Genomic DNA, 23787 nt, shown 5'->3' with positions numbered 1-23787 from the left:
GACATAACACAGGATGACCCAATACTTATTTAACAGAGGCTGGGGGAAGAGTCTGGAACCACAGATAGCACAAAGAACAGGGGCCAGGAAGCTGGGTGTTGTGGTCCACTCCTGCCTCCACCTCCTGTTGGCAGGGTGGTTGGTCTCAGTCTCCTCCCTGTGAAATGGGGATAACGTCAGCACCCACCTCCTGAGTGCTGGGGACAATTTAATGAGAGAAAACCTGATAACACAGCAAGCAGACAAATGTTACTTTTCAAGCTCTCTATTTCCCAGTCTTGCCAAAAAAGACTTCAAATGTATCAGATTTACCTGAGGCTCAAACCTCCTCTCTACACTGCAAAAAATGTCAAGTAAACTGAAAAAAAAAAAAAAAAAAAAAAGAGGAATCTCTTAAAGAAATGGAGGATGTCAAATAAGATAGATGGATTTAACATAGAAAGCAGAAGAAAAATCTTTAAACAAAGTAAGACAATAATAGGGGCACCTGGGTGGCCCAGGTCATGATCCCGGGGGCCTGGGATCCAGTCAGAGTCAAACTCCCAGCTCAGTGGGGAATCTGATCCTCCCTCTTCCTTGGCCCCTACCCTTGGAGCACCTCTTGCTCTCTCTCTTCTTCCCTCTCAAGTAAACTCTTTAAAAAAAAAATGGGAAAAAATTCATACACATATATTAATAAAAAAAGTGTATATCTAGAATATGTAAGTGACACAAAAGTCAATACTCAGATTTCCCTAATAAGTGACTGAAGAAAAATTATTTTCATGAGGAAATATTCATAATAAATTACCACTGCATATAAAGTCCTGCTGATAATTAGAGAAATGAAAATTAAGGCAGACAGTACTGGGAGCATGCTTTGGGAGTGTCTTGCGAACATGATTGAGGTTATCATTAATTGCAGTCACATAGTTTGGCTTGAATTCACTGTCCTAATAAGCTGCCTATTTCTTCCTCTTTTAGTACAACAAATAAATTGCAATAAAGCTTGTAATTGAACAGATTTGCCACCAGGTGTCATTTTTGTTTAACTTTAAAACCACATTGTGGAGAAGGACACTAGAACCCTATCTATGGCTTTAAGATTTATGGTAGACAGGCCCTGGGTGGGGCAGGGGGATGCGGGGAACAACAGGTTCTCTACTGGACTGTATGAAGCTGGCGATAAAAAAAAAAAATGGAGGAAATTTGAACATTCTTCAAAAATTCTGTTACTTAAAAAATTTTAAATGTGTCAAAAAATGAGGAATACATCTTTTGATAAATAGAACCAATAACAATTTGAGTTCAGGTTTATGTTATTGAAAAATAAAATTATGGAGGACAGAGGAGGCAGAAATCAAAGGGAGGAAAAATGGAGAATAGAAGAACCAAGGGAAGAAAAGAAGTAGAAAAAGGGGAGAAATACTCTGTTCCTTAAAAATGTTACTATATTAACAGCCACTAAAAATTTACATCTTGTATTAAAATTACAAAATAATATTTCCAGTACATTGCTTACATTATCTTAGAAGGCCTCCAGAACCGTTACACTTCCCCAAACAATCAATCCAGACAAACACAGGTTGGGGCCTGACATGGAAAGCATGCGAACTGGGTCCCACTGCAGCTGTCACAGGCCAAGAGACCCCAGCAAGGGACCTAGTCTCTGAGAGACTTGGTTTTATATCGGGAAGTGGGGACAATGCCACCTCCCTTAAAGGGTTTTTTCAAGGCTAACACTAAGTGAAAACAGGTGTTGCCTGGAAGACTACAGATTCCACATTTTCTTCTGTGTCTCTCATAAATAAGTAAATAAAAATCTTAAAAAAAAAAACCACCCAGATTTAAAATATATCCAAATTGATTTTTAAAAAAGAAGGGGAAGAAAAAGGACCAATCTCTGTCTACTGAAATCCTACCTACTTTGGGGTGCCTGGGTGACTCAGTCCATTAAGCATCTATCTGCCTTGGGCTCAGGTCATGATCCTGAGGTTCTGAGATCAAGCCCCATGTCAGACTCCCTGCTCAGTGGGGACTCTGCTTCTCCCTCTCCCTCTACTTGTGCTCTCTCATTTGGGCTCTATTTCTCAAATAGATAAATAAAATATTAAACAACAAAAAAAAAAAAAAGAAAAGAAATCCTAGCCACTTTCCCATGCCACCCATTCTGTGAAATCTGCACTCATACCTCCTTTGAACTTGTGCACAAATCTGGTCATTTTGAAGAGGGTGGTGTCTTATTTGTTTTAGGGTCACCCTTGCTCCCAGCTCATTCAGTATTCATTCATAAAAGCTTGGGGTAAAGCAAATACTCAACACATGTTTACCAAATGAGTAATGGGAGTAGGGGCAGTGATATGGAAAATTCAAAGCTGCAATCACCTGGAAGCCTGCCTTTTCCAAACATTATTAGAATGTATCATCTGATTTATTTTAAAAAAAATCTTCAAAAAAAAAAAATCTTCACTGCCACCTATTCGGAAGGGAGGAAATCCAAAGTTCTCTTGAGCAGCAGGGGGAAGGCTATCTAGAATTTAAAATTTCTAATGTATCACCTAACAATATCAGTAAACTATTTCTTAAAAATTGAGGCCAGCACACATCCTCTATGTGAGATTCCTCCTGAAGAAACATTCAGAGGAGGGGGGGAAATACCTGTGGTGCAGATATGCAGACAATCTGGTCTGCAGGGCCCTGGACAAAGCTACAGCATTCCAGAGTTGAGAACACCTATGATGGACCATTACCCATGTGAATTCTAGTCTTTCAGTAATAGTAAAAGTTGGAAGAGTCATGCTTTTGGATTTCTGGCTACCTTTGTAGGTGGCTAAGAGGAAAAAAAAAATCCTTAGGCTATTATTTCTGGGAAGAGGTTGAAGATTGTTTTATCTTGGCTTTTCCAAGACTTTTAATAAGATGAAAGGATATTTTATTTACGAATCCATTTGCCCTTAAACATTGATGGTATAAGTAAAAAATAAGTTTCCTTATCATCCAAAGTCAAGAAGGTAAGAACAGTGTCACTGTGGTACTGCCTAGTGCACCAGAGCACCTGGCAACATGAAATTGCCAGGCATCAGAAGGTGAAACAATGAGCAGCTGATTTTAGATTTAGTGACCAAAACCTCTGATGCTTAGCTTTGGGAGGTTTCCGCTTTCTTTTTGATCAACTATTTTCAGTAGTTTCCAGTTGGGAGCCAGAGCCAAAGGCTGCGGAATGAAACCAACTCACGTGAATCCTGCCGTCTTTGATGGCGGGGCCCTCCTCAGCAAGACGCAGGATGAACAGCCCCATGTTGTACTCCTTCCCCCCGCGGAGGCTGAACCCGAAGCCCCGGGGGCCTCTCTCCAGCTCCACTGAGTGACAACCAAGGCTCTGGGAGAGGAAGAAGCATAAGGAAAACAAGTTTTCATGGACTATTGACAGTTGGAAGAAAGACTACTTTTGGAGCTGGGAGATATGATTTTATACTTTCATTATGCACTTCTGTATCTTAGGAAAGGAATGTAGGTTTTGGTTGAAAATCTACTTCTTTATAGATGCAACCTAAATTAGTCTGAAGATCACGTTATCTCTACTGGTTGGTCAATGTGCAACAGAACAATCAGAGAACAGAATTTGGGGAAATGCTTCCTTTATGGAGATTTTGACTAATTGTTCTGAAAAAAGAAAAAAAGCACAACCCCCCCCCCCCCCCCGCCAACCCTACTTTGATGAGCTCAAACACTGTTATTTCTAAGTACTGGACCCAGTGGGCTCATTTCTCCAACTATGGGGTATACTTTTTCACTGACATTCTCTTATGGAAGCTAACAGAATGCCAAGCACACAGCAAGTCTTCAGGAGTTGTTAATCCTGGGAACTAATGTTATCTGAGTTGGTCTGCAGTAAAAATTCACCAGTGTCAGGGATTTAGTAACTGAAAATAACAGTCTGCCTCTTGGGGGCAGAAAGAGGGGCATCTGTGCACCTGATCATGCCGGCTGCCTACGACAGAAATCATCGCTGTGTCGGGCTGAGCAAGGTGCTTGTGGTCAGACCACGAATGTCTGTAAGACATGGAGACGTCTTTCCCAATGTCACCTTCTAGAGCACTCCTACAAGAGAGAAATCCAGTCACTCTCTGAACTGAGAAAATGGAAACAGTTTTAAAGTAAATGCAGATGAATGTCTTTCCAAAGCCGAGGCTGGCCATTCTCCTGACAAACTGCTGTAGGGGCAGACCACCTCTAGGACCAGAGATGCTAGGGCACAGCTGGTCATTCACTCCAGCACCAAAGCGGTCAACACCCCACTTTGTTTTGGTCGGGTTCAGTTTTGGTCTCAAGGGTGTCTTGGGTGCAGTTTATGTCAAGGAAAACTGCACTCAAGTAACTTGAGCCAGAGGGCAGATAAGCTGACCTTGTCAGCAGCCCCAGTGCTCACAAAGATGCTGAAGTTCTGGAAATCTAGTTTTTGTTCCATGGCTGGTATTTTCAACAAAAGAAGAAAGAAGTAAGTACAAATGCTGCTCTGGTCTGCTCAGGTCATCTGGATTTGGGGCTTCCCTAACAAAATGATGAGGACGAAGGTAGACAGAGCTGGATGCTGCTGCCACTTTTTTTGTTGTTGTTATTCCTAATCCCCACCCATCAGGCATGATTGGATAATTATGCCATACCCTGGGATGAGGGTGGGAGGAGGGGGGAGGTTCTGAGGGAGTATAGGGTGTAGGGATGTATCTGAAGGTGGAAAATCCAAGAGTTCTCATTTTGACCTCACCAGTTGGCTCCTGGGCACCTGTATGGGTGCACAGGTGGGGGTGGAGAGATGAGAGAAAAAAGCCCAGACCTGGGGAGAGCAGCCTCACCTGTCCCCAGGTAAATGGTTGGCCTGGGACTGTCCCATCGGTCTGTGATGCATGGCTGGGCTTTGCCTGGCTGAGTTTGTTCCCGATGGGGGGCCATGATGCTCTGTTCAGATGAGAAAACAATAAAAATAAGAATTTGTACATAAAAATATAAAGGCCAAGTGGTTTACAAAAATGAGATAGTAACAAATGTTTAAAGCTTTATACTGACTTTCATGACTTTAGCATGAACATCGCTGCTGTCAGTTGTCTGGAATTGGAACATTAACATTTTTTCCCCTGTGGCTTTGATTGATGCCTGTGTTTGAAGGGAACAAGCATCATATCTTACTGCACACACTTCCCTCTTTCACCCTCTTTTGGTCACCCATACGACATGAAGATCAGAAATGTACACACTCAACAATATCATCTAGAGGACAGAGTTCCAGGAACTGTCAGCCTATCCTATGGGCTTCCAGAGCACACACCCCACTACTGGTAAACAACTCTAGATGACAAAGCTCAGTCTCAGGACTGGTGGAGAACAGAAGCCAGTCTGCATCCACACAGATCTTTGAACGTGCATTAATATTGGAGCAATTATTTTGCCTGACACAAATACCAAAGACAAACTTATAGAACCATTCTGAGTGTTGACAAATGTTTATGAAGACTTCACTGCTTCTGTACTCTGAGAGCACAAATGCAGGGGGAGGGAGTTATCATTTCTGTCTGTATCATCTCAGCACCAGCCCCAGACCTCCTTGAAGGCAGATCCCATAATTAAGAATGGTAGTAACTGCCTGCATGGAGATGGCAACTCACAGTTAAGAGAGACTTTTAAGGCTATCACTTTCATATTTGTAAAGCTGAAACTCGTGAATTTTTTATCTTGTCCATACATTAAACATAGGATATTTAAAATATCAGAGAGAGAGGGAGCATAGCTCAGTAAATAGGATGATGAACTCTGCGGCAAGACTGACAAGGGATAAGCCCTGTGTGTTCTTGAGGAAATTACTTATATTCTCTGTGCTTCTAATCATCTCATCCATAAGAGGGAATTATGACATATTAGATAAAGGGCTAGTATCCAAAATCTATAAAGAACTTAGTAAACTCAACATCCAAAGAACAAGTAATCCAGTCAAGAAATGGGCAGAAGACATGAACAGACGTTTCTCCAAAGAAGACACTCAAATGGCCAACAGACACCTGAGAAAATGCTTTGCATCACTTGCCATCAAGGAAATACAAATCAAAACCACAATGAGATACCACCTCACACCAGTCAGAATGGCTAAAATGAACAAATCAGGAAACAGATGTTGGAAAGGATGTGGAGAAAGGGGAACCTTCTTACATTGGAATGCAAGTTGGTGCAGCCACTCTGGAAAAGAGTGTGGAGGTTCCTCAAGAAGTTGAAAATAGAGCTACCCTAGCCCAGCAATGGCACTATTGAGCAGCTATCCCAGAGATACAGTTGCAGTGATCCAAAGGGGCCTGCACCCCAATGTTCATAGCAGCAATGTCCACAACAGCCAAACTATGGAAAGAGCCCAGATGTCCATCGACAGATAAATGAATAAAAAAATGTCATATATATACACAATGGAATATTACATAGCCATCAAAAATGGAAATCTTGCTATTTGCAATGATGTGGATGGAGCTAGAGGGCATTATGCTGAGTGAAATAAGTCAGAGAAAGACAATTATCCTATCATCTCACTCATATGTGGAATTTAAGAAACAAAACAGAGAATCATAGGGGAAGGGAGAGAAAAACATGACAAAATCAGAGAGAGAGAGACATAGCATAAGAGACTCTTAACCATAGGACATAAGCTGAGGACTGCTGGAAGGGAGGCCAAGGGGATGGGGTAACTGGGTGATGGGCATTAAGGACCCCTGAGGTAGTAAGCACTGGGTATTATATAAGACTGATGAATCAGAGCCAGCTCAATGGGTTGAGGAGAAGATGGTGGAGGAGTAGAGGTCCTCACCTCACCTGGCCCCACCAACTTACCTAGATTACTTTTAAACCATCCTGAAAACCTATGAATTCGGCCTGAGATTTAAAAAGAGAACAGCCAGAACACTATAGAGAGAAGGGTTTTTGCTTCCAACAAGGTAGAAAGGCGGAAAAAAAAAAAAAAAAGAAAAAAGAATCAAGTGGACAAGAGGCCCCGCAAGGAGCCGGCTAAGGCTGCAGCGAGAGTCTCCGGGACTGGAAGGCCCAATCCCCAAGATACGGGAACTTTAAAAAATCCACACCAGATTCTTCCTGGAAGGAATGGTGCTCAGCAGGGAAATCGCGCAGAACCGCAGGAGGGGCAGGGACGCCTCCAGGTGCCCGGAGTCACTAACAGAGGAAGTGCGCCCGGGGGAGAGCCACCGCGCATGGTGGGCTGATCTCGGTAAAGGGCTGGAGCACGCCCGGCGGGGCCTCGGGGGGAAGCCGGTGGGTCAGGCGGCGGCTCTGGACGCAGGGGCTGCGCCCAGCAGCACAAGCCCCGGATCCCAGGCCGCTAAGCAGACACAGCCCAGGATCCTGCACTCCCTCTGGGGAAAGGCGGAGGCGGGGAGGGCCCAGGACAGCAAAGACTCTCCTGCCAATGGGTGCCCCCAAGCTGTGCAGGTCAGCCCATATGCCCCGGGGAGCATCCAGGACAGTACGGACTGGGAGACTGCGGTAGTTACTGTGAGGAGCTGACCCCAGAGCTGGAGAGTTGGCCCCTGCCAGTGTTGCTGTTCCTCCTTGTGTCACCCTGTGCCTGGGAGAGGCAGGGACACCAGGGAACAGAGGCCTCATGGGGTAAACAGCTCCCACTGGCACTGGTACCTGGCAGGGAAGGGGACAGCTCCCCCAGGTGCACACACCTGAAAATCAGCACAGCAGCCCCTCCCCCAGAAGACCAGCTGGAAGGATGGGGTAAGAGCAAGTTCTTGATCAAGCAGTGCTGGAAAGCTCCAGGGGAAGTCGAGAGATGTACAATATATAGAACCAGAGGGTACCCCTCCTATTTTTTTTCTTCCTTTTTCCAGTACAACTCATTTTTATTGCAGACTCTAAATTTCCAATTTTTTTTCTCTTTTCCACCATAACTACAATATTTTACTACCTCTTCATTTTTAAATTTCTTCCCTTTTGACTTTCATATTTCTACAATTACAGGTCCTAGATATATTTTCCACTTCTAGATTCCCTTCGACATACTCAACTTAATTTTGGGAGATATAAAAGATATGTTTTTTGTTTTGTGTTTTTTGTTTTCTCTGCCTCATTCTGTTCTAAATGGGGCGGGGATTAACACATTCTAAAACATGACCAGCATGCACCAAGAACCAATTGGTATACCGTGCTGGTTTGTTCTGTGAGATTCTTCATTCCCATTCTGCCCCGCTCTTTTTATCTCATTTATGTTTTGGTGGTCAGTGTTGGGGTTCTGTACAAGTATTGCTGGTTTATATAAATTTGACACTGAGCATCTTCTAACATTCAGAACTTAATATACTAGAAACAAGAGGATCACCCTCTAGAACCCCTCAGGTAGAATATACTCTCCCTCCACTACAACTATGTCACCACCACCATCTCCCAATCAGCCCCCCCCTTTTTTCTTCTCCTTGTTCTTTTTTTCTTTCTTTTTCTCTTCTTCTTTGGGATTCTTGGCCTTTTATTTTTTACTGCTTTGTTTTAAAATTTGTTTTTTACTTTAGTAGTCCTTTTGTGTTATATCATTCTGATCTTTGTTTTCAATTTCTGGTCTCTGACTTCGGCAGAATCATCTAGGGTGAAAATTTACCTAGGTCATGATTCTTGACTCAGCCCACTCATACAGCCACTCTGCACTGAGCAAAATGACTAGAAACGAGAACTCACCACAAAAGAAAGAATCAGAAGCAGTACTCTCTGCCACAGAGTTACAGAATTTGGATTACAATTCGATGTCAGAAAGCCGATTCAGAAGCACAATTAAAAAGCTACTGGTGAAAAAAAAAAAAAGCTACTGGTGGCTCTGGAAAAAGGCATAAAGGACTCAAGAGACTTCATGACTGTAGAATTTAGATCTAATCAGGCCGAAATTAAAAATCAATTAAATGAGATGCAATCCAAACTGGAGGTCCTAACAACGAGGCTTAATGAGGTAGAAGAAAGAGTGAGTGACATAGAAAACAAGTTGATGGCAAGGAAGGAAGCTGAGGAAAAAAGAGAAAAACAATTAAAGGACCATAAGGAAAGGTTGAGGGAAATGATAGCCTCAGAGGGAAAAATCTACATTTAAGTGGGGTTCCAGAGAGCGCCAAGAGGGCTAGAGGGCCAGAAAGCATATTTGAACAAATCATAGCTGAGAACTTCCCTAACTTGGGAAGGGAAACAGCCATTCAGGTCCAGGAGACAGAGAGGTCCCTTCCCAAAATCAATAAAAACTGTTCAACACCTCGACATTTCATAGTGAAACTTGCAAATTCCAAAGAGAAAGAGAAAATCCTTAAAGCAGCAAGAGATAAGATATCCCTAACATATATGGGGAGAAATATTAGATTAACAGCAGACCTCTCCACAGAGACCTGGCAGGCCAGAAAGGGCTGGCAGGATATATACAGGGTACTAAATGAGAAAAACATGCAGCCAAGAATACTTTATCCAGCAAGGCTCTCATTCAGAATAGAAGGAGAGATAAAGAGATTCCAAGATAGGCAGAAACTGAAAGAATATGTGACCACCAAACCAGCTCTGCAAGAAATATTAAAGGGGATCCTGTAAAAGAAAGAAGAAACCCAAAGAAATAATCCGCAAAAACAGAGACTGAATAGGTATTACAATGACACTAAATTCATATCTTTCAATAGTAACTCTGAACATGAATGGGCTAAATGATCCGATCAAAAGACGCAGGGTTTCAGACTGGATAAAAAGCAAGACCCATCTATTTGCTGTCTACAAGAGACTCATTTGAGACCTAAGACACATCCTGCCTGAAACTGAAAGACTGGAGAACCATTTGCCATTCAAATGGTGTTCAAAAGAAAGCTGGGGTAGCAATTCTCATATTAGATAAATTAAAGTGTATCCCAAAGACTGTAGTAAGAGATGAAGAGGGACACTATATCATACTTAAAGGGTCTCTCCAACAAAAGGACTTAACAATCATGAATATTTATGCCCCTAATGTGGGAGCTGCCAAGTATATCAATCAATTAATAACGAAAGCAAAGACATACTTAGATAATAATATACTAATAGTAGGAGATTTCAACACGGCACTTTCGGCAAATGACAGATCTTCTAAGCACAACATCACCAGAGAAACAAGGGCCTTAAATGATACACAGGACTAGATGTATTTCACAGATATTTACAGAACTTTGCATCTGAATGCAACTAAATACACATTCTTCTCAAGTGCACATGGAACTTTCTCCAGAATAGACCATATACTGGGTCATAAATCAGGTCCCAACAAATCCCAAAGGACTGGGATTTTCCCTTGAATATTTTCAGACCATAATGCTTTGAAACTTGAACTCAATCACAAGAAGAAATTTGGAAGAAACTCAAACACATGGAGGTTAAAGAGCATCCTACTTACTAAAAGAGGAATGTGTCAACCAGGAAATTAAAGAAGAATTAAAAAGATTCATAGAAACTAATGAAAATGAAGATACAAGAGTTCAAAATCTTTCGATACAGCAAGGGCAGTTCTGAGAGGGAAATACATCGCAATACAAGCATCCCTCAAAAAACTGGAGAAAACTCAAATACACAAGCTAACTACTCACCTAAAGGAACTGGAGAAAGAACAGCAAATAAAACCTACACCTGGGAGAAGAAGAGAGATAATTAAGATTCAAGCAGAACTCAATGAAATAGAGACCAGAAGAACTGTAGAACAGATCAACAAAACCAGAAGTTGGCTATTTGAAAGAATTAATATGATAGATAAACCATTAGCCAGCCTTATTAAAAAGAAAGGAGAAAAGACTCAAATTAATAAAATCATGAATGAGAAAGGAGAGATCACCACCAATACCAAGAAATACAAATGATTTTAAAAACTTATTATGAGCAGCTATACACCTATAAATTAGGCAATCTGGAAGAAATGGATGCATTTCTGGAAAACCACACTATCAAAAGTGCAACAGGAAGAAACAGAAAACCTGAACAGGCTGATAACCAGGGAGGACTTTGAAGCAGTCATCAAAAACCTCCCAAGACACAAAAGTCCAGGGCTAGATGGCTTCCCAGGGGAATTCTATCAAAGGTTTAAAGAAGAAACAATTCCTATTCCACTAAAGCTGTTCTGAAAGATTGAAAGGGACGGAATACTTCCAAACTTGTTTTATGAGGCCAGCATCACCTTAATTCCAACACCAAAGACCCCACCAAAAAGGATAATTATAGACCAATATCCCTGATGAACACATTGCAAAAATTCTCAACAAGATACAAGCCAATAGGATCCAATAGTACATTAAGAAGATTATTCACCATGACCAAGTGGGATTTATCCCTGGGATGCAAGGCTGGTTCAACACTCGTAAAACAATAAATGTGATTCATCATATCAGCAAGAGAAAGAACAAGAACCATAGGATCCTCTCAATAGATGCAGAGAAAGCATTTGACAAAATACAGCATCCATTCCTGATCAAAACTCTTCAGAGTGTAGGGATAGAGGGAACATTCCTCAGCATCTTAAAAGCTATCTACGAAAAGCCCACAGCAAATATCATTCTCAATGGGGAAACACTAGGAGCCTTTTCCCTAAGATCAGGAACAAGACAGGGATGTCCACTCTCACCACTGCTGTTCAACATAGTACTAGAAGTCCTAGCCTCAGCAGTCAGGCAACAAAAAGAAATAAAAGGCATTCAAATTGGCAAAGAAGTCAAACTCTCCCTCTTCGCAGATGACATGATACTGTACATAGCCAAAAGGCTCCACCCCAATATTGCTAGAACTCATACAGCAATTTGGTAGTGTGGCAGGATACAAAATCAATGCCCAGAAATCAGTGGCATTTCTATACACTGAGACTGAAGAAAGAGAAATTGAGGAATCAATCCCATTTACAATTGCACCCAAAAGCATAAAATACCTAGGAATAAACCTAACCAAAGAGGTAAAGGATCTATACCCTAAAAACTACAGAACACTTTCTGAAAGGAATGGAGGAAGACACAAAGACATGAAAAAATATTACATGCTCATGGATTGGAAGAATTAATATTGTGAAAATGTCTATGCTACCCAGGGCAATTTGCACATTCATTGCAATCCCTATCAAAATACCATGGAGTTGGAACAAATCATCTTAAGATTTGTGTGGAATCAGTAAAGACCCCGAATAGCCGGAGGAATATTGAAAAAGAAAACATGAGCTGGGGGCATCACAATGGTGGATTTGAGGTTGTACTACAAAGCTGTGGCCATCAAGGCAGTGTGGTACTGGCACAAAAACAGACACATTGATCAATGGAACAGAAGAGAGAATGCAGAAATGGGCCCTCAATTCTATGGTCAACTAATATTTGACAAAGCAAGAAAGACTATTCACTGGAAAAAGGACAGTCTCTTCATAAATGCACTGGGACAATTGGACAGCCACATGCAGAAGAATGAAACTAGACCATTCTCTTACACCATACACAAAGATAGACTCAAAATGGATGAAAGCTCTAAATGGGAGACAAGAATCCATCAAAATCCTAGAGAGGAACACAGGCAACACCATTTTTGAACTCGACCACAGCAACTTCTTGCAAGATACATCTATGAAGGTAAGGGGAACAAAAGCAAAAATGAACTATTGGGACTTCATCAAGATAAGAAGCTTCTGCACAGCAAAAGAAACAGTCAACAAAACTAAAAGATAATCTGCAGAATGGGAGAAGATATTTGAAAATGACATATCAGATAAGGGCTAGTTTCCATGATCTATAAAGAACTTATTAAACTCATCACCCAAGAAACAATCCAATCATGAAATGGGCAAAAGACATGAACAGAAATTTCTCCAAAGAATACATAGACATGGCCACAAGCACATGGAAGAATGCTCTGCATCACTTGCTTCAGGGAAATACAAATCAAAACCATAATGAGATCCCACCTCATACCAGTGAGAATGGGGAAAATTAACAAGACAGGAAACAACAGATGTTGGAGAGGAGGTAGAGAAAGGGGAACCCTCTTGCACTGTTGGTGGGAATGTGAACTGGTACAGCCACTCTAGAAAACTGTGTGGAGGTTGCTCAGAGTTAAAAACAGAGCTACCCTATGACCCAAAAATTGCACTGCTGGGGGTTAACCTCAAAGATACAGATGCAGTGAAAAGCTGAGACACCTGCACCCCAATGTTTATAGCAGCAATGTTCACAATAGCCAAACTGTGGAAGGAGCCTCGGTGTCCATTGACAGATGAATGGATAAGGAAGATGTGTTCTCTATATACAATGGAATATTACTCAGCCATCAGAAAGAACGCATACCCACCATTTGCTTCAATGTGGATAGAACAGAGGGTATTATTATGCTGAGTGAAGTAAGTCAATCGGAGAAGGATAAACATTATATGATTTTATTCATTCGAGGAATATAAAAATATAGTGAAAGGGATTAAAGGGGAAAGGAGAGAAAATGAGTGGGAAATATCAGAGAGGTTGAGAGAACGTGAGAGACTCCTAACTCTGGGAAATGAACAAGGGGTAGTGGAAGGAGATGTGGGCGGGGGGATGGGTGACGGGCACAGAGGGGGGCACTTGACGAGATGAGCACTGGGCATTATACTGTATGTTTCAAATCAAACTTCAATAAAAAAAAATATAAAAAAAACCTGATGAATCACTGACCTCTGCCTCTGAAACCAGTAATACATTACATGTCAATTAATTGAATTTATACAAATCTTTTTTCAGAAGGGAAATATAGCCATCTCATGGGGTTATCATATTAATAAGCAAGCTTATAATATAACATACAGCCTTCTTTGAACAGTGCCTGGCATATTTTATTCATTATATAAATGTTTCTATTATCATTCTCCTAATCATCAAAACGATAAAGTCTTATTTGGGGCTGCATTTCTCTTAAAGTATACATTCTGAAATGTGACCTTACTTAGCCAAAAATGTTCAATGCCTTAAAGTCAAGTGCTCCAAGAAGGAAGGGTGGAGTATGAACCTTTCTGGTGGGGGCGGGAACCTGTAAATTTTTTGTTGCTCTTTTAGATTACATCATGAATTTTATTTTCCTATTTAGCTTACCAAGCTACTTGTGTCAGTCCTCCTTGCTGGTCTCCTTGCTACTGATCCCCCCTGCACTCCACCTTCCTGGATTCCAGTCCTAGCATATAAACTGAAACATGCCTCTGCCATGCTTAAAAACCTATGGTAACTTTTAATTGCTCTTAAATGCTATCCAAACTTATCACCGAGGCATTTGTGTCTTCCCACTTCATCTCCTGTTCAAAATGTCACTTTCTCCATGAAATCTCACCTGCTTCTCCTGCTAGACCGTGAACTCTTTTTTTTTTTTTTTTTTTTTTAGACCGTGAACTCCTTGATTGCAGGAATCACACCTCATTTACGTTTATATTCCTCTCCCCACCAGAAATTCCCAGAAGTCCTTCCATTTTTGCTTACTGGGTACATTAATTTGAAGTGACCTGCCTCTAACCTTAAGTGTTCATTACATAGTTGAATTCTTGTCTGTCATTGTAAATTCATGGGCACCATTAAGGGAATGGAAACTGATGGGAGAAATTACTTCTAGTAACAAGATGACTGGGAGATACTCGTACCTTTATAGGGGTCCAATTTAGATAATTTTTTGGCTTGGCTGGAGCAATGGGTGTTTGACTTCAGGACAGCAAAAGTAAGCTGACCAATCTCAACTCTTCCCCTACCTTTCCCTAAGGATGAGAGATGTCACTGTAGCATATGGTACCACAAACTGGTTTCAGTCACATGCTCTTTCCTTGTCCCGTCAAGGTTAAATAAAATTTTCTATCATTGGTATTTTTTTCAGTTTTAGCCGTTTGACCCATGCTATATGGCTTCATCAATTTATTTCTGTGTTGAGAGCTGTTCTAGTTCTCAAAGTTACACATTTATTCCATGTCACAGGGTGAGGGTATCTTCAAATGCTGAAATGTGGAACCTGTCCCCTGCACTCCCCAAAGCTTATTAACCCCTTAACCGTCTCCCAGGATGTGTGTGTATGTGTGCACGCGTGCATCTATATCTACGCACGCGCAAGAGATGCCTGGGCTGTCTTTGCTCTATGTACATAGGGTCGTTGGATCTTTATTTTTAATTAATTTCTTCTGATTTTTCTGGTTTGTTTTCTAAGGAACTGTAATGAACAAATATCAGGAGACCCAATGCCAAATAAAGATGTTGTATTTATTTAGAAAAAAAAAAAAAAAAGATGCCAAATCAGCCTATACTCTCCCTTAGTTTTACCTGCAATTTCTTCAGATAGTAAAGCAATGGGTTAAGTATATCTCTCCCTCAATGAGAATTAAACTTTTGCTGGAGTTTATGTAATTATTTAAGAGAATGTATATTATCAGAGGAAGAACAGCAATATTAAACAATAGTGGCAAACATTATAATGTACTGTGAATCATCCTTTGCAAGAATAAATGAGAACCCTATGAGAGGACTTTCTAAAACTCGATTAAAGGACACAAAAGATGATCTGAATAATTAGAAAGACATCTCATGCTCTTAGGTGGCATGACTTAGTATTTAAAGGTATAAATTTTCCGAAAGTTAATATATATTCAATATATCCAAATAAAAATTACAGTTGGATTTTTTTTGGAGACTAATAATCTGCTCTAAAATTTTGTACAGAAAAGTCTTTATGAACTTCTAGTTAATCTGGAGTGTGTGTAAGGAGTGGTTGGGTGAAAACTTGCCTTAACAGAAGGATATTAGGATATACCACAAAGTTACAGATTTTTAAAAAAGCATATTTGTATATATATATATACATGTACACACACACTTAAAAATATATTATGTATATTACTGTGAATAAATATATATGTAAATTAATCTAAGAACAGATAAATCAATAGAACAGAACAGCTAGGAGACTCTTGTTGAAAGGGGGGGTAAATATACAGAAGGAGTGGCTCCATGGATCAATGAGGAAAAGAAGTGATCTAAGAGCTAATGCTAGAAAAGCCCGCTCAATATGAGAATAAAAAAATAAAGCAGGATTCCTCCTAAAACTATATGTAAAAGGGAGTCTCCAGATGTACTACAGAATTAAATGCAAAATTACAAATCGAATAGACCATGACATAAGAGAAAACCTCTGTGACACAGGATGGGGGAGGAGAACTTCTCTAAAGTGAAAGTTCAAAAGCATACATCATAAGGTAAAAAAAAATTGGTTAATGTGATTATGTCTAGATTAAGAAAATCTGGGGGATCCCTGGGTGGCTCAGTGGTTTAGGGCCTGCCTTCGGCTCAGGGTGTGATCCTAGAGTCCTGGGATCGAGTCTCACATCAGGCTCCCTGCATGAAGCCTGCTTCTCCCTCTGCCTGTGTCTCTGCCTCTCTCTGTCTCTGTATCTTTCACGAATAAATACATAAAATCTTTAAAAAAAATTAATTAATTAATTAAGAATATCTGTACAGTGGAGGGCACCATGGTCAACATTAACATACAGATGCCAGGAAAAGGTCTTTGTACTTTCTAAAACTAAATTGGACTATTGCCTGTAAAATTCTCAAGGAATCTCTAAACATCAACAAGAAAAAAGACCACAATCCCACAAGAAAAATGAGACAAGGATGTGAGGAGGCAATCCACAAGAAGAAAAAAAAACCTGAAAGGAGCATCTGATGAGATAATCAAATTCATGAGTAAGAAGAGAAATGATGAGAGGACACTTCCCATACTCTGGCCCGTTTGAAAGGAGGCTGGAGCCCCATCTTGGCAGACAGGTCCAGATACAGAAGTGTTCGTGTGCTGCTGGCAGGAATGAAGGTGTAGCCATTATGGAGGAAGCTGGACAGGACCTGGTCAAATTCAGCACATGTACATATTTTATCAACCAACCTCACTCCAAGAAACTCTTATCCCTTTTATAAGATTCAGGTGTATATGCAAGTGTATTGGGAGAGTGTGTGCTCATGGGGAGCTGGAGACAATGTGGCTGCCTGTGTGGGGAGTGGATGGGGAATATGTGGTAAATATACATTACGAGAAACAGTCAAGTCATTAAAGGAAACTGATTATGTTCATCCAGCAACATGGATAGATCTTAACATCACATGGTGCTATGATACCTGAAGCATAAACAACCAAGTAAAACACAAATGAATCAGACATCATCAACATTAAACTTCTGTGCATCAAAGGAAACCATCATAAGAGAGTGAAAAGGGAACCCATAGAAGGGGAAAAAAGCCTTGTAGGCATAGATCTGTTAAGGATCTACTATCAGAATATATAAAGAGTCTTAGAATTCAACAGTAAGAAAGACAACTCAATTAAAGGTGAGGGAAATATTCAGACAGGTCTCCACAAAAGATACACCAATGGTCAGAAGAACATGGAAAGGTGCTCAACATAATTCGTCATTGGGGGCAACAAAAATCAAACCCACAATGAGATAGCACGTCACACTCCTTTTTTCCACAGGAAAAATATCTGAGGAATAAATATCACGTACGACCCAGGACTGGATCCTGGAACAATAACATGATGTCAAAGAAACAAACAAACATATGGTTCGAGCATTCGGAGAAGAAAGCCCACATAAAATCTATAACACAATACTATTTATGTAACTCAAAAATAAGTGCCAACACACACAAATACGGATTTTAAAAATAAAACAAGGCATACATGATGCACCAGAATGGTTGCCAGCAGGAGCAGGAAGAGAAATGACAGCAGAATATAGAGACAAATGGGAACATGCAGATAAATAAAGGGAAAACCTAGCCAAAACTCTGTAGCAACACTGCCAGAGCCATTCTGACATGGTCCTTGGTAGATCTGGTGACCAGTGTCATGAACAAGACCTGGCACAGAAGTAGAAACCAATGCTGGAAAATAGTATGACTTGAAGATTTCTTTACAGTCGACTAGAAGAGCCAGGCAGGCCTATCTCTGTCCTGCTGGGGAACATAGGTGGGCAGAGTGGTGGCGATGCTGATGGTGGTGGCGGTGCTGTGGGGAGTCTCTGGCTACCAACACGCTGGAGAGCTTATACCATTTGTGACACCTGGCTTAGGAACTTGGTTAACCATTTCCTTGGCCATAAAAACTCTCCAACAGTATCTGGTAAAAGGGGAAAAACAAGAAAGGAAAGGCCACATTTCCTTTTTTCTAGTGACATCTGTGTATTCACAGCAAGCAGCTCTGGGTAGTGGGACGGGTAGGGAGGAATCGCAGCTCTGAACCCTGGCCTGAAGGTGAGATTCTGGAACACGGCGTGAACACCAAAAATATCCATCTGGCCGTTCAGTGCAGTTGATAGATTTTATACTGAATACAATGAGAAACCTGGAAGACTTACAAACTCCACGAATAGCATTTTTATGGACAGAAGAGATGCTTTCTACATTTTTTTTCTTAGAAAAATAAAAGATTCAGAATATTTCCACAGTTTAGTAGCACTTGAATATATGATAAAGTAAGGTGTGACCTGAAATGTGACTTGATGAGTCAAACGTGATTGTATTTTAACAGGCTGTGCCTGCGAATAAAATAGACTGTAAAATAGTTACTGCTAGGGGGTTTCCTTGCACAGCTCTTTTTCCTAAACAATAATTGGCATTATATAGGAAATCCTAAGTACATCCAGAAGTTTTGGATCATAGCATCAAAGTTAATTTTTCCTTGAAGAAAATAGCCTTAGCAATTTTGGATAACCTCTCAGAAAAAATACCATCAACAGTAAAGGGTAATTTTGGAAAAAAAAAAAATTCTAAGAGAAAGGAGCAGTCTCCTATTGAGCCCTCTTCTCCAGGGTGACTCAGTGTGCGGTTCTTGGGTCAGTTAGCAAAAAGATGTGTATAGACATTGTGAGAAAGCATTTAAAACATCTTCTAATGACTTGATAAAATAATTTTCTGCCTCTGTTTTTATTTTTCATTTAATTTTTATGTATTTCACAAAAATGCTGGCTGTGGGGGACTAGAAAAGTCACTGATCCTTTTTACAGATGGTTAGAGAAACACCGAGCCACAGGACTGCAAGCTCCACCACTCTGGGGAGCTCCTCTTGCTGCTGTGCGCAGCCATCAAACAAATGTGACATGTAATCTCCTGTGAGTTAACGCCTGTTTTTTTTTTGGGGGGGGGGGTATCACAGAACAAACTTAAGGCTAAAAAGCAGATTCTAGAGATCATAGTAAAGAAATCACAGTGAAGAAATGGCGACAAAGAGCCTGACCCAAGTCACATTAAGTAACAACAGTCCTTCAAGAAACATTTTATTGAGCACTTACTACGTGCTTACTATTGTTTCAGGCCCTCCCGTGGGACTTAGCACTGAGCAGGACAAGGCCTCTAACTTTAGGAATCCTAGGGCTCCACATTCCGGTGAGAATAAACAAAGAAAGCACTGGTTACATAACCTCAGGTAGAAGTTAGTGCAAGGAAGCCAAGCAGAGTAGGGCAAGGGGGGGCTGGGGTGGTTCTGATACCCAGGTTAGGGAAGGCTGGGCAGTTAGGAGCGCAGGGCCTGGGCCGGTCTGCAGGCTTGTGCACCCCTTCCATCACTTGTGTTGTGACCGTGGGCAGGTTCTCCAGCTGTTTGGGGCCTCAGCGTCCTCATCTGCAGGACGGAGGACTGACAGTGCCCACCTGGGGTTGGGTGAGTGGGAGAGGCCTGAACAGGCATCAGGTGTTTAGGATCACACCTGCCACGTGGTTAAGTGCCCACTAGATGTCATGAGTCTTTCCTGTGGTGGTGAAGCATGGGCGCGACCTGGCTGCAGGGTTCAGCCATGCTGAGGGGGTTGGTGATAAGCTTCTGTTGGAGGGAGCACCTCAGGGGCCTTGTGCAGACGGCGTACATTCTCACCTGTCATCTTCAAGGCGATCTGGAAATACACATTATCATCCTCATTCTACAGGAAAAAACCTGCAGCAGGGAGACACTAAGTGGCTTGTTTAAAGCCATCCACCAAGCGGAGAGGCGTCAGGGGCTCTGTCTGTCGGAGGCTCAATTCTAGGGGGATCCACGCCCCTGCAAGGTCCTAGTACAGAACTCAAAGTCTCCTAACTTTCACTTCATTTATTCATCCCCTCATCCTTCATTCAGCCATTTAACTCATTTCTTCATTCAAAAAATATTTACTGACTGCCTACTAAGCTTTCATGTTTTCAATTGGTAACATTTTCTAGGTCTTCCAAGAGCAGAGCATTAAAAAAGAAAGATTTTATTTATTTATTTATTCATGAGAGAGAGAGAGAGAGAGAGAGGCAGAGACACAGGCAGAGGGAGAAGCAGGCTCCATGCAGAGAGCCCAGGGTCTCCAGGATCATGCCCTGGGCTGAAGGTGGTGCTAAACCACAGAGCCACCCAAGCTGTCCAAGCAGAGCATTTCAACCGGGACACAGTCAAACAGGAACAACGCTCGATGGGCCGCGGAGCTACAGGGTGCTGTGGGACTCACGGGGGAAGTCAAAGGGGCCTCGCTGGAGGGTCTGCAGCCAATGCTAGGAGTCCAATTTAGTAGGTGCCTGGGAGTAAAATCCTAACACACTCTGTGCAGAGAAAGGGGAAGCACTAGGGCTTCTGTAGAGGAGGATTTTAGGAGGAAGGAGCAGCAGAGTCTGGAACAGACTAGAAAAGAGAAATGGACAGGGGCAGGGATGTCATGGGGTCCAAGGGGTAGGAAAGGCCCCTGGGAGCAGCTGGGAGGCATCCTGTGCACACAAAAGCAACCCTTAGGGTTCTGGGGAAGGAGAGCCACAATGGAGGAGGTGATAAGGGAAGGGCAACAGGAAGAAACAAGAATAGAAGAATGAAGAATGAAAAGATCCTGAAACTGACGACACTAGAGGACCATGGGGGCACCTAGGGCTAGGGGGCATGAATACACATCATAGTACAAGGGATTTTCACATGCAAGACCAACTCTTCATAATTCTGCTATTTTGGGCTTCTCCTCCTTAGTTCTGCAAACTCAGGGAAAACGAGGTGCGCATTCTGTGGTGCTGACGTTGTGATTCATAAACAAAGTGTGAACTGGCGCCATTCAACGTGGTTCCTAATTAGAAGCTCTTAAAGATGGATAACCAGGCAGCTCGAACGTGAGGCAAGACCCCAAATGTATTTTATGCCCTATTTCCTGGCCTTCCCCAACCTGGACGGAGGCTGCTGGGATGCAGGAGAGCCACACTGTGCTTGGGCCTCCCATGAAAGGCTGGGGAGCCACAGGTGACTTTCTTTGAATCTTCAGAGGATTTTCTCTCCCCCAAGCAAGCCGAAACTTAACACATTATTTTAAGAAAATAAAGAAGATGTGGTTTATGTATACAATGGAATATTACTCAACCATTAGAAACGACAAATACCCACCATTTGCTTTAACGTGGATGGAACTGGAGGGTATTATGCTGAGTGAAGTAAGTCAATCGGAGAAGGACAAACATTGTATGTTCTCATTCATTTGGGGAATATAAATAATAGTGAAAGGGAATAGAAGGGAAGGGAGAAGAAATGTGTGGGAAATATCAGAAAGGGAGACAGAACATAAAGACTCCTAACTCTGGGAAACGAACTAGGGGTGGTGGAAGGGGAGGAGGGCGGGGGTGGGGGTGAATGGGTGACAGGCACTGATGGGGGCACTTGACGGGATGAGCACTGGGTGTTTTTCTGTATGTTGGCAAATTGAACACCAATAAAAAATAAATTTATTATAAAAAAAAGAAAATAAGATCTGAGAAGTGTCGTGGTCTCTCTCACTTCTGAGTGCCTGTGTCTCTGGCACAAAAGAAACGGCCACCACTCACAAACCAGATTATTTTTCTTAAGCTACTGACAACTTTCTGTCTTGTGAATTCATTAAACAAAAGAGGCAAAATAGGAGACCCTGGGGTGTATAAATGGTTCTAAATGGTTCGATCCCTGCCCTGGTCCTGGTGGCACTACAAGAAGCTGCCACCTCCCACAGGCCCCAGGATGCTTGGGTGGGCCTGGGGAAAGCACCCTCCTTACCTTCCTCGGCAACGACCGTTAGTGTGACGGTGACGCCAGCATCCTTGATCAGCTGAACAATGCTATCATGGGACAGTTCAACAATGGACTGCCCGTTCACCGCAGAGATGTGATCTCCGATTTTCAGTTTTCCACAGCGATCCGCAGGACTTCCTTCTATGACTCGGCCAATTTTATGAGGAATAACTAGGGGCGGGGGGGAAATTGCCCAAGTTTTTCAATTATTTAAGATACGTCAGTGTTGGATTTATCAGCATTTAAAAATTCAACATCATAACACCAAAAAATATTCTTTAAAAGCAGAGCAAAAAACCCCACAAAAAACCCCAAAAAACCCTGCATGTGATCATCTTACCCAATTGTAACCATTTCCACACCACCTTCCACTCTGGGCTCACATGCACAGATCCTCTTTACACAGCTGCAATCAGAGCACATAAACCTTTCTCCAATTTTATATTGCTGTCCTAACAATCCTGCTTACAGGCTACCGACTTCCCTGAAACTTAGGATACCAGCTCAGGAAGCTGGTGTTTCCTGCTTATTGCTGGCCATTGGGGCTGCATCGTATTTTGGCTATTTCAGAAACCGCCACAATGAAACCATCTGTGGTTCTGCTGAAGGGGCATTTATTACCCCGGGGGACCTTGTAAATAAATGCAGTTCAAATTCAAGGTCAGGACTCAGAAGTTACTGGTCAGAAATACAGGCACGATGAAACGACTGACCGTTAAAATGAATCCTACTTAGTTCTATAGCAAAATTAACTCCTTTTGTTTATGCTTCATATATTTTTTAAGATTTTATTTATTTACTCATGAGAAACACGAGAGGCAGAGGCACAGGCAGAGGGAGAAGCAGGCTCCCTATGGGGAGCCCCATGTGGGACTCGATCCCAGGACCTAGGATCACGCCCTGAACCAAAGGCAGACGCTCAAACACTGAGCCACCCAAGCACCCTGCCTTCAAATTTTTTTAAAATTAGAAAAGCTGAGGGGAATCAGAATACAAAATGTTTAACATTGAGATTATTTGGCTCATGGATAAAATCCTACCCTGAATGAACAAAGCAGGGTCTAAGAGACTTGCGAAGACACGCTGTGCAGTTCTACTAGCTCCTGATGCTGAAGGCTTTCCTACACTATTGAGACTCTGCTGTTATTACGGCTTAAAATGAGTTCTCAGACATTCAGGAAATCTTGTCCAAATATCTTTTACCTTTTTTAATTAAGAAGCATTTGTATTAAGAAAGAAATGTTCCTCCCATGTTCCTTAATTTCCTTATTGAGGTCAGTAAACTTCTTAGGCACTTGCCTCCTGTTGACCACTGACTGTTACGAATAATTTATGTTTAAAATGGCACTCTGAGTATATTTAATTTCCAGAGTAAAATGGGCTCCTGACTAGTATTTCTGAGTCAGAGTAGGTGTGTGTTAGGGGACATTTTAATAGGCCTTAATTTGAACTGGAAGTTATGCTTGGCCATGATTTACAGCCCCACAGACAATGCCATTCCCCGGCCCTTCTAGGATTCTACATTGAGAGAGCGTTTATCCTGAAATGGAGGAAGTCAATGTTGGAGCAAGTGCCTTTTAGCTCTGAATTATATCAAGCACTTATCATACCATTTTCCTGCAAACAAAGTGATAAGAAAGGTGCCAGAGCAGGATGGGCCATGTCCAAGCCAAGGCTGGTGTGAGTGCTTCACTTAGAGTAGGTGGCATGTCAGAAAAGGATGCTGAGGTGGACAGTGGCCAGGTA

General features: G+C 41.8%; 1 protein-coding gene across 4 annotated transcripts in view; it reads right to left on the bottom strand.

Annotated features, from left to right (window-relative positions):
* Positions 1-23787, bottom strand: part of MAGI3 (membrane associated guanylate kinase, WW and PDZ domain containing 3) — a 237506-nt gene that overhangs the window by 5549 nt on the left and 208170 nt on the right. For all 4 annotated transcript variants that reach the window (XM_041756277.1, XM_041756281.1, XM_041756278.1 and 1 more), the window contains 4 exons: positions 22027-22212; positions 4833-4935; positions 3954-4080; positions 3215-3358 (listed from right to left, as the gene is read on the bottom strand). In XM_041756277.1, the coding sequence (XP_041612211.1) occupies positions 3215-3358; positions 3954-4080; positions 4833-4935; positions 22027-22212 (560 nt within the window). The remainder of the gene's footprint in view (positions 1-3214; positions 3359-3953; positions 4081-4832; positions 4936-22026; positions 22213-23787) is intronic.

This window comes from Vulpes lagopus, chromosome 5 (genome assembly GCF_018345385.1).
Source record: "Vulpes lagopus strain Blue_001 chromosome 5, ASM1834538v1, whole genome shotgun sequence".
NCBI lineage: Eukaryota > Metazoa > Chordata > Mammalia > Carnivora > Canidae > Vulpes > Vulpes lagopus.
The sequence above is the reverse complement of the archived record's forward strand: the minus strand, read 5'-3'. Positions and strand labels throughout refer to the sequence as shown.